Raw genomic sequence first — 14,017 nt, forward strand, 5'->3', positions numbered from 1 at the left:
TTGTATTTTTATTGTCCTAGACAGATTTTAAAGTTTAGCGCTTAAAACCAGCCAACTGTGCATAATAATTCTTCATGTTGTTTTTTCCTTCTCCTGTAATATTCAATATGAAATGGTATACATTCAAAATCAGGCATCTAGATGATACTAACTCATAAAGGCATAACATAATCGTGATAGTATTAGTTAAAATTGCAATAATATTTAATCTGAAATTATTAAGTCTTAAAAAGAAAAAAAAAAAGCTTATTCTAATTGTACAATTAAGGATAAAAGGTAATTGCCCTCCCCACCACCATGATTTTAATTAATGTTCTGAAAGGCCAGATAAAAAAACCAAAAAATCAACATGCCGCTAGGCCTTCATCTTCCATATTCTGTTTGTAAACCAGAGTAAATCTGTTAAGTACTGATTTGCTAAAAAGATAGCTATAGCACAGTCATTTTTTAGACTGAATTTTTAAACTAGTACGTTTCTATCTGTCTAAACTTGCAAGGTGTGTCTGTATCTTCACTGGAGAGCTTTAACTATAGAGGACCTGTATCCATAACTGCTATTTAAAGTCTGGTCACTGGTGGAAGAAACTTCTGGAGCCTTACAGCCTTCTCAAAGTGAGCAACCAAATCATCCACAGGCTTCAAAACTGTTTTGAATTTGCTATGTGGAGATCAATTCGTTGTATAAAGCAGTATTCTGATTATCACAGACATTCTTCTAAAACAATTTCTTTCCTGATTATCCACCCTTGTGTGACATCTACAATCTGCTTTCCCTTAACGTGAGTTAGTTTCTAAAGCTGACAGACAACAGACAACTTTCATCTATTCTACTGCAATAGTACCACAGTCCAAACGATCTTCTGAGCTTGTACAGACACATGGAGCCCTTACTCAGTTACCATTTGGGAGCAGAGCTTACTACACCAACAAATTCAAGCATTAAAGCAACACATTCTCCTTGAAGTGTCTCCCGGTAGAAATGTCAATATATTTAAACATACTGATTTTTAGTAGCTTTTCAATACAACTATGGAATTATGCTTCAGTTTAAAGAAATTCATATTTCTTTAATTTTTTTGTTGTCACACTGCAGTTTAGACTATCCTCAGGACAGAAGGCTTAAGCAGCAATTTCATAGAAGGAAGACCTATCACTTTGACAAACTGCACACTTCCTCCAAACCACACACACAAAGATGGCTGGAGAGAGTGGGCAGGAAACAGAGGGGCTGAGAGGTGAGAGGATCAGTATGCACTGCTACCCAGGTACCTTCTCTATCGCTCAAGACCAAGGTGAAGCATGGAATGATACTTCCCTTCTGGCAGATAGGGGCAGTTAATAACATGGAATGGGGATTGACTAGAGTCCAAAAAAGGCACAAAGGCAACTATGTGATAAGGTTAATTCCCAGACTTTCAGTGTATTAATTTACATATAAAGAAGTCAAACTTTGCCTCCTCCACAAAAACTATCAGGAAAGGGCTCTATCAGAGGACTCCCAAAAGAGGCCCTTCCCCTGCTGTCTCAGCCAGAGAGAAGATAGATCACTCTAGCAAGAACTGTACAGACCGGGAACAGCAACAAAACTGGAACAGAACATAGTTTCAAATAGTCATACAAACAGAATGGAACTACTATAGAAATACAAATCTGTCTTACAGAAATGTTTGTTTTCTGACTTAAGTAAATAAGTACCTCAAAAAAGCTATATACTATTTGTATTTTTTAGCTGCTAACTCAAGGAGGTGTTAGAAAATTATTTTTCTGATTTTGTTCTCATTAGTAATTAATCAATTCTGAGAAAAGAAAACATCCTTAAAGCTACTATTTCTGATAAAATTCTCATAGCAAATTAGTCATTATGAGCTTAATTTGTACAGTTCTTGGTCTTGTGCCACTGCTAATCAACTTGTGCCTCAAGAATAAGTCAAATAAGTCAGTGTACAGGTTTTTGTTTCTTTCTTTTTTTTACTGAATGAGCAAATCAATCACACATCAGTGTTGTAAATTTATGTGCAAAAGCATTGAAGTGCTTTACTACAAATTACAACGTAGAAACACGTTAACTAAACAATTAAATTCATACAATCAGATTTAGGAATATAACAACACAAAGAAGAAACAGAATTACAGTACATTTACAACACAAGACAAATACATGGAATTCATTAGAAAATATTGTAATAAATAATTAATGAATTATAGTGCAATTGATTTATGCATAAATATAACTAATTGCCTAAAAATCAGTTGTTAACAAAAATCTGTCAAAAATCAAGGCAGCCACAGAGTTTTACTAAATTACTGCGACAATGGAAATACTGCAATTAAAAAACAAATACAAGTATTTGTACTGTAAACAACTAAAAAAATCAGTCTCACTAAAGTTAATATACAATTTAATATAAAATTGTCATTAGCTACCAGAAATGGTTTAAACAACTTTACTGAGCAGTAGTTCTAAAAACAGAGGCACTGTTTTTTAATATAAAATACTTGAGAAACATTCAAATAAGTAGAAAGCATGTAGGGCTTGCTTTCGCCTTCATTTAAAATTCTGCTGAAAGAGGAATTTTCAGAAATTGTCAATTACTAAGTAGTGACTGGTAACTGAATTTATAAAACAGTTCAAAATGTATAATTTAAATGACATTAATGAAATACATAGGGGTTGGGGGAGGAGAATTTACACATTTCCCTGCCTTTCCTTAGTTGTATAATTAAACATTAGCCTAATAATTAGAAACAAATAATTCTGTTCTTTAAACACTTACAGGTTGAGTATCATCTATAAACTATCAAAAAATATTTTAATTACTATTTCTGACCAAAAAATAAATACAAGTACTAAAATGTTGAAAATTAATTATAATATTACATACAAAACTACTGAGTACTGTTAAGTCAATAGTAAAATGATCCCTGATTTTATGAATCCTGTTAAATTTTTGGTCAGGTCATCTTTTAAATGATATAAAAAGAGTACTGTCACTTGCCTTCAATATAAAGTTCTGACTCAAATTTCTAACAATGTCTGAGGAGTAGAAAACATCAGTATGGTACAAATATTAGGCAATGTATTGAAGCCCCAGATTTTTGCAAGTAAAACTGTATAAAGACAGATGTTGAAACTTTTAAGGTTTTCAGTGGGGATATATTCACAAATTAATCCTTCTGGCCCACACAAAATATGGCTTAATTCTTTTAAAATGAAAGATGACCCTGACATCTGCTGTTCTGCAAACTCCTTATCAGGTACAGTTCTGCTTTAAATCATAGAATCACAGATTAAACTGAGTTGGAAGGGACCCACCAGGATCACCAAGTCCAACTCCTGACCCTGCACAGGACACCCCAAGAATCATCATGTGCCTGAGAGATTTATTCTGTAATATGCAAGTAAACCTTAATGACTGAAGAAGATTCAGTATAGATCTGAGAGACCAAAGAACTGAGATACTGGTTGTGCAGTTTCAAAGGATTATTCTGTTTTAAAGTGGATGTTATCATTTTTTTGTAGTGTTAATAGATGTGGGTTGGATTTTGCCACCAGTATTGTAGTATGCTCTCCACTGAATTTAATGACAAGTCTATCTATAAATGAAATTACCTGATGTGGCACATATGTATCTGATGTCCCATTTAATTTCTACAATTAACCCATACACATGCAAATTTTAGTGGAAAAAAATGTGTGCATGTGTACCATGTGTATAAAAGTTGGAGAGTCTTTTTTTATGCCAAATTAGGTACACAGAGAAAAAAATTACATGTTGAGAGGAAAAGGGCATTGATGTTCAGTAGTGAATGTATGAAGCAAGCCCCATTCATATGTAGACATATAATTTTGATATTACATAAAAAAATTAAGTGTGATAAAAAGTCCAATGTGAATACTTTGAAATTCATGTAAAAACTGCAATATGAAGGTAATTGGTCTCCCTTAAATTCTATTAAAAGTTACGTATTTAAAATGAACTGTCTAACTTCTAACTACCAAATTTATAAAGAATTTATATTATTGAAAGTTCAAAACAGTTTCACTGTTTCGTATTTGTATTTCTATCAAGACCCTGAACTGCAAATTTGGTTATTAGCAAGATGATAATGTAACTTGGTATTCATTTTGATAAACTGAAAATGCTTTGAAATGTCACAGCAGCAAATACATTACAGTTACAGTGAGGTTTTTCAATAGGAGTGTGACACAATCCTTAAATAAATTTTAAGTAGTCATAACATCAACTAACCAGCACGTTTAAACAAAAAAACAAACCCAAACCATTCTCAAGCTCATTCTGTGCACATTATGAACATGCTCTAAGTTGCATTCCAACTTTCTTTTTAAACCTTACAAGTTACCTTAATTGTCAAACTAAAAAGGAAAATTATGTTAAAGTATAAATTATTTTATGCTCTTAGTATTCCATCTTATTTCATATTTAATAATTCTATAACTACAGTAATTTCTCAGATTTCATAAGTGTACACTTTGTAAACACCAATTTCTTTCTAAACCAACAACAAAATTTTCTTAAAATGATAAAAAAATGCAGTTTATGCCTGCTAAACACACATTTTTGTAATGAAATGTTTTCCTTACTTGTATTGGATATTTAAATAACAAACTTTTTTTCTTTCACAGAATGTACTATATCCTACTAATACTTCACAAATCCACTTCCTTGTGAGGAACTATCTTTTTTTTTTTTAAATCCCTTGCTCTGTATAATCTGAGTTACTTACAAATTATTGTAAGTATTCTGTGAACTATAAAAGTCTGGTAACCCTTGGTTGTGTATTTCCATAATAAGATGGATAATTGAATGGGTAAAGTGGTTCTCCACCAATTAAAAATTATGCTTCACATGACAAATACTTTTTTTCCCAAAACATCTTTATGCTAGTGACTACTAAATAAAACCTGAATCTTTTCACCTATTTATACATGGATTATATTAAATACACACTATCAGAATTAAGTGAGCAACTCTATAATTCTGTCCACAGTGAAAACCCTGAATAAAACTATTTTTCAAAAGGCATGTATGTGGTTTTTGAACTGTATAATTTCATGTCTTCTGTCAGAGTGAGCATATGTAATTCTCACATAGTGTGTGTATACAGACATACATACACACACAAAACAATTTGCTAACAATTATTCTACACAGGCTTGCTACTATTTTTGCAGCTGCCAGTCCCTGAATCTGTCATATTAAATAAGCCAGTATCTGGTAAACGGAGTTTCTTCTTCGGTGGAGTCTTCAGTGTTCCAGATCTTTCTTTTACTTTATATTCTAAAGTGCTGTGAGGTACCCCATAAATTCCTTGTGCTTTGGAAACACTCATTTTCCCACTCATTACCATTGCAATTGCTTCTTCCATTATTTCATGGTCATACTGCCGATAGCGGCCACGTTTTTTCCTTGGTTGCTTATTATCTTTACGATCCAAACTATCTTCTGTATTTTCTGAGGTTCCATCTACTGTCCCATTCTTAGCATTAAGACACAAAGGAGAGAGGTCCCCATGCAGAAAGTAGGAGTCAACACTTGAGTGAGTTACAGGTCCAGAACATTCAATTTTGTTCTGTTTAGGGAGGATATTTTTCAATTTTTGAAGAGCTGATCCTTCTAAGACTGAGGAGGTTTTAGAAACGTGGTACATAACATCCAGAAGACCAGCAGTATCAGACTGTGGTTTGGACACAGAACTTATTCTTAGCTGAGGAATTTTTAATTGTACAGTGGGACTTGAAGTTTCATATTGTAGATTTTCACTTTTTTCTTTAAACTGAGTGACCATTCTCTGTAGAGTTAACTGGTGGAGGTAACTGGAAGCTGTTGGGAATTTTAATTCTGAGGTTTCAAGTAGACTGAGTTTACTTTTTTCTGTGCGCTCTGCTTGAGCTCTTGCCCACAAGGCTACTTTTTGTAGGACTGCACAAGTTTCTTTACTGTCTTTAAATGAATAACTATCATTGAAATCTCGAGTTTTATTTTTAAAAGGTGCAGGCTTTCCTGCTGGTAAGGCTTCTAAGTGGAGAAGTAAAGTTTTTTGAGGTATGCCATAAAGTATGCCTGCTTTATTTATGTCCAGTGCTCCAGACTGAATGTCTTTCAAAGCTTTTGAGAGCAAACCATCTGCAAACTCAGCACTTCTTTCCACATAGTCCTCTCTGTTTCTGTGTAGTCTCCTGGATGGATGGAATGAAACGATGGTAAACTGATGTATGAGAGACTCTCACACAGCTATGGAAGGGAAGGGTCCACTCCTTTATTATACTCCTTGCTTCGGTAACATCACTGCTTCTGATACTTTTTAGCCTTTGAGATGTGGTAGTTAAATGATTATCCTAGCAAAATGTTACAGTTCTGGTAGGACAGTGTGACAAAAATCATACCGTGGCTTCTACAGCAGCCCTTCCAAGAACTTTATATCCTAGCTCAGTATTTGGTAATAGTCTCATGTGCTTGCTATATTCCCTTGTTCACATGCTTGCAGAGCAACACTGTTATAATTTTAATTATACAATTAACATTCTGTTAAATACCCAAATCCTGAAGGAGTTTTTGTTAGTAGAAACGTGACGTTACCGCTAAACAAGTAATAAAAGAGTCAACCCCCTTATAGAAAATTTGCAGCAATAAGTACATAACTACACACAAACATCCCAGACTTACACAAAACTAGGCTTTCTACAACAAGATAAAGTGCTGTAGTTAACAATCAAGTCCATTTTTCACAAAATAAGACAAAATTTTAAAAACTTCTACTCACTATTTACAGCTCACTAATTACAAAGCCATCCATTTTCAAACTTTTTCATATCAGCAAATTAATAAAATGCACTTTTACATAATTCAACAAATGCTGCTACTGTAGTCCTATTTGTAATAAGTTATTTGTAAGACGTACAGGTGACAAAAAGGGTCCTGCTATGGCTAGTGGATGGGAGGATGCCAAGATCATAAAATCCAACAAAACAAAGCAATTCACTAATTTTGTGGTAGCTTTCAGCAGATGCAATAACGTTTTCTTTGCTGAATAAAGAAATTTAACCATTTGCCACCACACACCATAGTCAGAACCATGATGCAAATATAAATATGATGATTAAGAGCTCTCTCTCACACGCTTGCTCTCTCTCTATTAAGGAATATTATAGATAATAGTCATTTAACTTGTTCATGTTAGTTGAAAAAGATTTTGCATCTAATTATTAACATGGTCATTTTTGTCCAAAATTGAAGTTCCCTAAATAAATTCTAAAATAATTATTTGCACTTTCTTCTACTAGTCTCTTACTTCTACTGTGTTATGTAATCAATTTTCACGTAATTTTTAGTAACATGAACTAAAGTTTGGTGATTGTTCTGATAACTTTTCTTTAAACAGAAAAAAAAGGAAAAGAGACAAATGAAACATATGATATATACATAGACACACACTTATGAGTGACAAAAATTCTTTTGAAAGCAAAATAGGAACCACATGTGTGTGCCAGTATATACAGGTATGTTATGAACATAAAACCTGGCCAAAGGAGAGAAACCTGGATTGTCTTTTTGATAAGTCAAAGAGAGTCCTAAACATTGCTTACCCAGACACTGAGTTTTCAGAACACAAGGGATCATATTTTGGTTCTTCCAACCTTGCGCTTTTCTTTGTAGAGAGATCTAGCACTCCATCCCCTGCAAAGAACAAGTAGTGATGATAACAGTGGTTTCAAGGAAGATCTCAATAGATTTTGTCAGCAAATGTATTTTCACCTATGGCACAATTTTCAAGCAGCTACTTCATCTTGTAAAATTTCTGACACCTTATTCCATTAACAGTAACAGCCATCAGCAAATTATTTTGTATATTTGATTTTTCACCAAACGTTTATAAATTTGAGAAAAAATAAAAAGTAAACCCATTCTGAAATAATAACATTTAAAAGAACCTGTATTAACCAAACATGACTACTTTCCTAAAAATCACATGTCTATATTGTACTTTTTACTTTCAAGGCAATCAAAACAATGCACTTGGTATTACAATTATTATTCATATTTACATACTGTAAACAAACACACAATTCTGATGCTTAAGTTAAACTTGACATAACAAATCCTAGGCTTACAGGGTAATTCAAGCTAATAAGCATCTCAGGAGGCCCCCAGACCAACCTCCTGCTCAGAGCAGGGTCACCAATGACACCAAATCAGGATGAGCAGGTACCAGTAACTGGGTAACTTCCCAGTATCCAGTAACTTCTCTGTCACTGGGAAAAGAGCTTGAGCCCAATACAGAGTTCTAACACTTTAACTGTACATACTCCTCCTGCTGCCTCCACATATATGCAATAATATTAGAAATTAGGAAAAAGAAAGACCTAAAGTGTTAAAATTTAAGATTTATACTTGGCTGTTAAAGTCTATGAAGTATTGAAATAGAAAAACATACTTTTAAAAAATCAGAATTTAAAAACATTAACAGTTGAGATACTCCTTTTAAATTTTTTTCTTTTAAAAAAATCAATGACATTTAAATTATAGTTAAATCCCCTAAATATATTTAATTTCATACCTTTCTTCCTTGGTTCTCTGTTTCAAACTTGGGCTGTTTTGTGTGCCTGAGCTCTGCGAATTCAATTTTGAGTTTCAACATGTAGCTCAACATTCAACTCTATAATCACCTTAATACTACCCCTTATTGCATTTACAGTGTCATTTTCATGTTACTGCCTATTATTTCTAAAACATCAATCAGTTGCACATATTTTTCCACAGCCTCAGACGCAGACAATGAAGCATTGGTTGAAGGATCCAAATTGCCAACAGTCAAATAAGAAGTCAAGAAAATTGTCTGGGAAGCTCTCCTTTATACCAATAATGCAAAGAAATAGAGTTCTGTATAATAATCAAATCCAGATTTTTGGTTTTGGACTGCTTTTTCACTGTTCTTCCACAACTATTTTGTACTATATGAAGGAGGTCAAGGAGAGAAAAAGTAACATCATCAATCAGCATTAGAGGATGAATATATATAAATATGCCCCTTGGCAAGGGTGCTCCTTTTCACCCAAATACATTCCTTTCAAAATCTTTCTTAAGAAAGTTAGAGAAAGGACTAATGGTAATCAACCCTCCAGATGCATTCATATTACAGAAGAAAAAGCCAATTCAGAACACTACAGAAAAATTCTACATGGAAATTTTGGCCTACCCAGGAATACCCAAGCTCAACCCGACATCCCTGAGTCCTGTGGAACAGAGTCCATCTGTTGTGCCCTGTCAGTCACACAAAGCATATCTCCCTTTCTTAACTGCTTGGGTGCTCCCTCTTGCAACAGTTTCCCATCTTCAATTGATAATCACAGACATCATAAAAAAGTTTAGAAGACATCACTGGAAAAAAAAACTACTCCAAAGTTGACAACTTATCAAGCAATAGAAAGCTAACTGTCTCTCCACCAATTAAAAAAATAAAAAAAAAAAAAAAAAAAAAAGAAAAAAGACAAAGCTAGCAAAGCTAGCAGCTAGCTAGATTTTTGGTACAAGAAAGAGCCCTAACAAATCAACAAAATCCAAAGGCTCTTGTAATATTCCATAACGAAAATTATTTTAATTTCCAATGTTTCAGAACTGGCTTTGACAACACCAGGCTAGCAATCAGTTGAAAAATTACTGAAAGAACACAGCAGTGAAAATTCAGCCTCCTGAACCAAAAAATTAGGTATATTTTCAGCCTCTAAAAGATGTGCAGAACTGAAGGAATCTGAGGTTCAAGACATTTGGTTCTTCCAATACAGCAAATGCAAATTCATTAAGTACATGACACCTCCCTGAAGACAATGCTTTATAGGAAGATGATACTCAGTAAAAATAATCATATAAGAAATTTGATATATATGCAAAGTACCAGACAGAGTCACTGGAGTACAGATTTTTTTTTTTAGCATTTTCATTTGAATATTTTTAAAAAAAGTAAACCAACCAATCAAAAAAAAAAACCCAAAAAAACCAAAAAAAAACACCTCAAACCAAACCCCACAAAAAAACCCCCACCAAAACCAACAAGAAACAACCCTCACAAAAACCCACCTCAAACTAGTAGGAAAATGAGAGTATTTGCTGTAAAGCTCTAAGATACAGTGAAATCCTACCTAATGAAATGAATGTATACACACAGTTGAGATGTTCACTTTGGTACATTAGGTACAGGACCAAAAAAGGCAAAGAGGCATCCTACAGGTGGACTATGAATCTTGGAAGCTTGTTACTTGCAAGGTAGGGATGGCCTTCTCTAAACTGAGCCAGAACTGTATTATTTCTTACAAATCAATCAAAGCAGGTTTTATAGCAAGAATTCTGGACAGGAACCGAATTGTATCAGGAACAGAAAAACCACTCTGTAAGGTGGTTTTAATAAAAGGTATGAAATTACTTCCACTCTTTTGGTGAAGCCATAACTACTAAGAAGTGAGCCTTCAAAAAAAAAAAGTATATAACAGCGGATAATATAGGAAATGGATTAGATGTTTTTCAGGTTTGCTACTCATGGTCTTCTAATGCAACTATTTCTATGCAAATTAAATTATTCTTAACCTCAAAGAAATGGCTCCACCTCTGGCCTTTGATTCTCAGCACAAGATCATCAGGTGCACCAATACCAAGATGAAACTAAGTGTGATCAAAGTTCATTTTCAAAATAATCAGGACCACAATCACTTGAAATTCCTCCAGACTAGTTATGTTAGGGAAGCAGGGAGGGGAAGGGGAAGCAACAGAAACCAGGTCAGCCATGAGTTCCTACAACTGGTATTTGATTTCTGAACTGATTTTTTTCTGGGTTTCAGGAAATCTCTCATTAGGTATTATGAACTGTCTTATTAGATCAGATAACCCACACTACCCAGCCCTCAGCCTCCAAGGCAGGGGAGCACTCCACTCCTACTGTGGAAGAGCACATCAGCCTGGCTACTACCTGCACCTCTTTGCTCTCCTGCTCTCCTAGCAGCTGCTATCATTGGCTTAGGGATCTCAGAGATTTATCCCTGCCTACTCTAGCTTTAGTTTCTGGCCTTGGCTCTCTTAGCTGTTAAGTCTAAGGCCCTTTGTGAGCCCAGTGACCCATGACCTCCTGTCACAGCAGTTCCGATGTTTGAGAACAGTTGAGCAAAACCTGCCCATTACCTGTTTCTTCCTCTAAGAATTTTCAGAGGATCCTACCTAGTTTTAATATAGTGAGATTTAGTAAATAACAACTCTCCCTTCACCTTATTCATCCACAGGACAAGGGGTTTTATAGCAACAAAACAACACTGTTCAGTACTTTTCCTCATGGCGCCTTGCCTTTGCTGCCCATTTTCTGTACTTCTGAACACAGAGTTTTCAGGAAACTGTCACTAGGAACACCAAAGCCTTTTATTAATTCTTAACTACCACTTTGAGTAGCCCCTTTTGGCTTGAAGTGCTATTTAGTAACATAAAAAATGCCAGATGAAAAGTATATGGCCATACATTGGGTGATCAGGGCACAGTCCTGGCAGTCCGTGAGGACAGGCCATGGGCTGCCCTGTGCTGGACACAGACGGCTGGCTCCCAGACCTGCTGCAGGGCACAGCTGAGTCCAGCAGCCACCTGGGCAGGAACTCTGAAGAACTGTATTTAAGAAAGGGGGAAAAGTGCCAGATGGGCACAAAAAATGGGAACAAAAAGAATGAGAAAATGGCAGAGGTAAGTCCAGCAGCAGAGAGAAACCATTAGGTACAGACTGTGGACAGCTCACACCCAATCTCCTTGCACTACAGGGGTGGTGGTGGTCACAAGTGAACTTGGAATGAAGCTGAGCCTGGGAAACAAGGGAGGAAAGGCAGTGTTTTAATGCTCTTTTTGTTTCTACTGCCTGAATTAATAATGAAAAATTTATATTAATAAGCAATATTTGAATTATTTTCCCCAAGCAAAGTCTGTTTAGCCCATGATGGCAAGTGGTAGTAAGCAATGACCATGTCCCTGTCTCAACTCAGAAGCTCTCCTTTCTGCTCTTCCCATTTTCTCCCCTGTGTCATTGTGAGAGAAGCAAGCAAGCAAGCATCTGACAAGGAGGTTGGCTGCTAGCCATCATGGCAGCCAGCAAAGAAAAACACCTACTCACCTCAAAAATGTAGCTTTTTAGGGGGACTTTCTCAAGCAAAAGTATTAAACCATTTCTTGAATATATTTACGGCTCATACAATTTATCTTGGGAACATACCATGTGTATCTTCAAATTGCATAGTATTTTCACCAATACAAGCCAGGATATTAAGAAAAAGAAGTTTATTTCCAGCAAAGTTTTGAATTCTTTTAATACATTGCCAGCTATCTTTTGATGTCTTCCATTCTATGATGGCTCAATGAAACAAGGGAATTATGAAAATTTTCTTGCATGTTTTGGCTATGTTTACACACTATCAGTGTGTGGTTCTGCATATCTTGGTTCCAGAAGATCCAGAAACAAGAATAAGCTTGTGCAGCTAAACCTGCAGATTATATATTTGTACTGCTTCTACTTCTGACTCTTAAAGTCGCTTTGCTTAGAAGCTTGAGAGCTATCAACCCTCCTGTATCTACCAAGTGAAAGAAGCCTCTGCATCAAACTTTGCTGCTGCTAGGAACATTCCTGAAAGAGCTCAGTCCCATGACTGCACAAGGAAATAAGTTGCTGCAGGACATCCAGCTCTTCCTTACTCACCATTTCATTCTGCAAGGATGCTGCTTCTTCATTGGCTTAGTTTAGAGGAAAAGCAATAGCACACAGTAACACCCCACTTTTGTTAGATGCAGTTCATGGAAAACAGGTTTTGTTTCACTATACAGAGTATTCATTATCAAGGTCTGGACAGTCATAAGAGTCACATGGATTAGAAAAAGGAGCAAGATACAGGTATTTTTGGAGACAGTTGCTGCTAATTGACTGACAATGAAATGATTGCCTGATTACCAGCAAGACACACAGGAATTAAAGCACCCTGCTAAATTACCACACTTCCACTTGCAGAGGAAAGTAGAGCATGCTCTGGGACTCCACTACCAGTCAGGTGTCAGCTGGACATACCTGGATGCCAATGCTTAAACTCATACTCAGTACCAAATGCTGCAGTTCCAGAGGTGCAATGGGTTGGCCACTAGCTAGACCCCAACTGAGCCCCTCTACCACTCCCCATCCTCAATGGGGGGATAGGAATAAATAAAATTAAGATCATCAAGATAAATACAGGGAAATCACTTGTCAACTACTATTACAGGCAAAACAGACTTGGGGGAAATGAATTTATTGCAATTTAAAATAGAGTTGGATAATGAAAAAAGATAAAAATTAAAGTACTTCCCCACCCCTACCCTTTCCCAGGCTCTCAACTTCATTCCCAACTCCTCTATTTTCCCCCATCCCCAGATGGCACCGGCAAGATTGAGAATGGGGGCTAAAGTTAGTACAATTCTTCTTTACAGCTCCTTCTCAACAGGCCACAGACCCTTCAGGAAACACCCAGATGTTCCAGTGTGGGGTCGTGCACAGGCTGCATCATGCATAAGTATCTCCTCCACAAGCTGCAATGGAACACATGTTCCACCATGGGCCTTTCCACGTGTGCTCCATGGAAATACCTACTCTGGTGCCTGGAGCACCTCCCTTCCCCTTTCCCCGACCTCTTTGATCCCAGTGCTGTTTCTGACCCCTCTGCCTGTCCAGCATTTTTGCATTTTTTAACCATGCTTTCACAGCTGCACCATGAGCCCAGCTCCTGTGCCCCCTTCAGCCTGCTGCGGGTCTGTGGCAGAGCTGGCTGAGCCTCACACAGGGAAGCTTCTCACAGATGCCACCCTACAGCCCTCCCCAGCTACAAAAACCTTTCCAAGGAAGCCCAAAAATCAGGGCTATCAGGTCTGGAAGTGTCGGACCTGAGGATTTTTTGGCTTCAGAGATGGCCTCCAGAGGAAAGTAGGAAGCTTTCTTTAACGGAGAACTTCAGTGGCAGAAT

The 14,017-nt window shown here is 36.3% G+C and overlaps 1 protein-coding gene across 14 annotated transcripts in view; it reads right to left on the reverse strand.

The window, feature by feature from the left end:
- The window catches only part of LCORL (ligand dependent nuclear receptor corepressor like), an 81,528-nt gene that overhangs the window by 23,235 nt on the left and 44,276 nt on the right, over positions 1 to 14,017 (reverse strand). For 10 of the 14 annotated variants that reach the window (XR_010998588.1, XM_068188756.1, XM_068188765.1 and 7 more), the window contains one exon: positions 7,607 to 7,697. Coding sequence is in view for 11 of the 14 variants with exons in the window: in XM_068188756.1 (XP_068044857.1) it covers positions 7,607 to 7,697 (91 nt within the window). In the remaining 3 variants the exon portion in view is untranslated. Of the gene's footprint in view, positions 1 to 1,942; positions 6,200 to 7,606; positions 7,698 to 8,577; positions 8,631 to 14,017 lie in introns of those variants that run through there. The other 4 variants (XR_010998590.1, XR_010998591.1, XM_068188763.1 and 1 more) reach the window with 4 other exon arrangements.

Source organism: Anomalospiza imberbis, chromosome 4 (genome assembly GCF_031753505.1).
Source record: "Anomalospiza imberbis isolate Cuckoo-Finch-1a 21T00152 chromosome 4, ASM3175350v1, whole genome shotgun sequence".
Lineage (NCBI taxonomy): Eukaryota > Metazoa > Chordata > Aves > Passeriformes > Viduidae > Anomalospiza > Anomalospiza imberbis.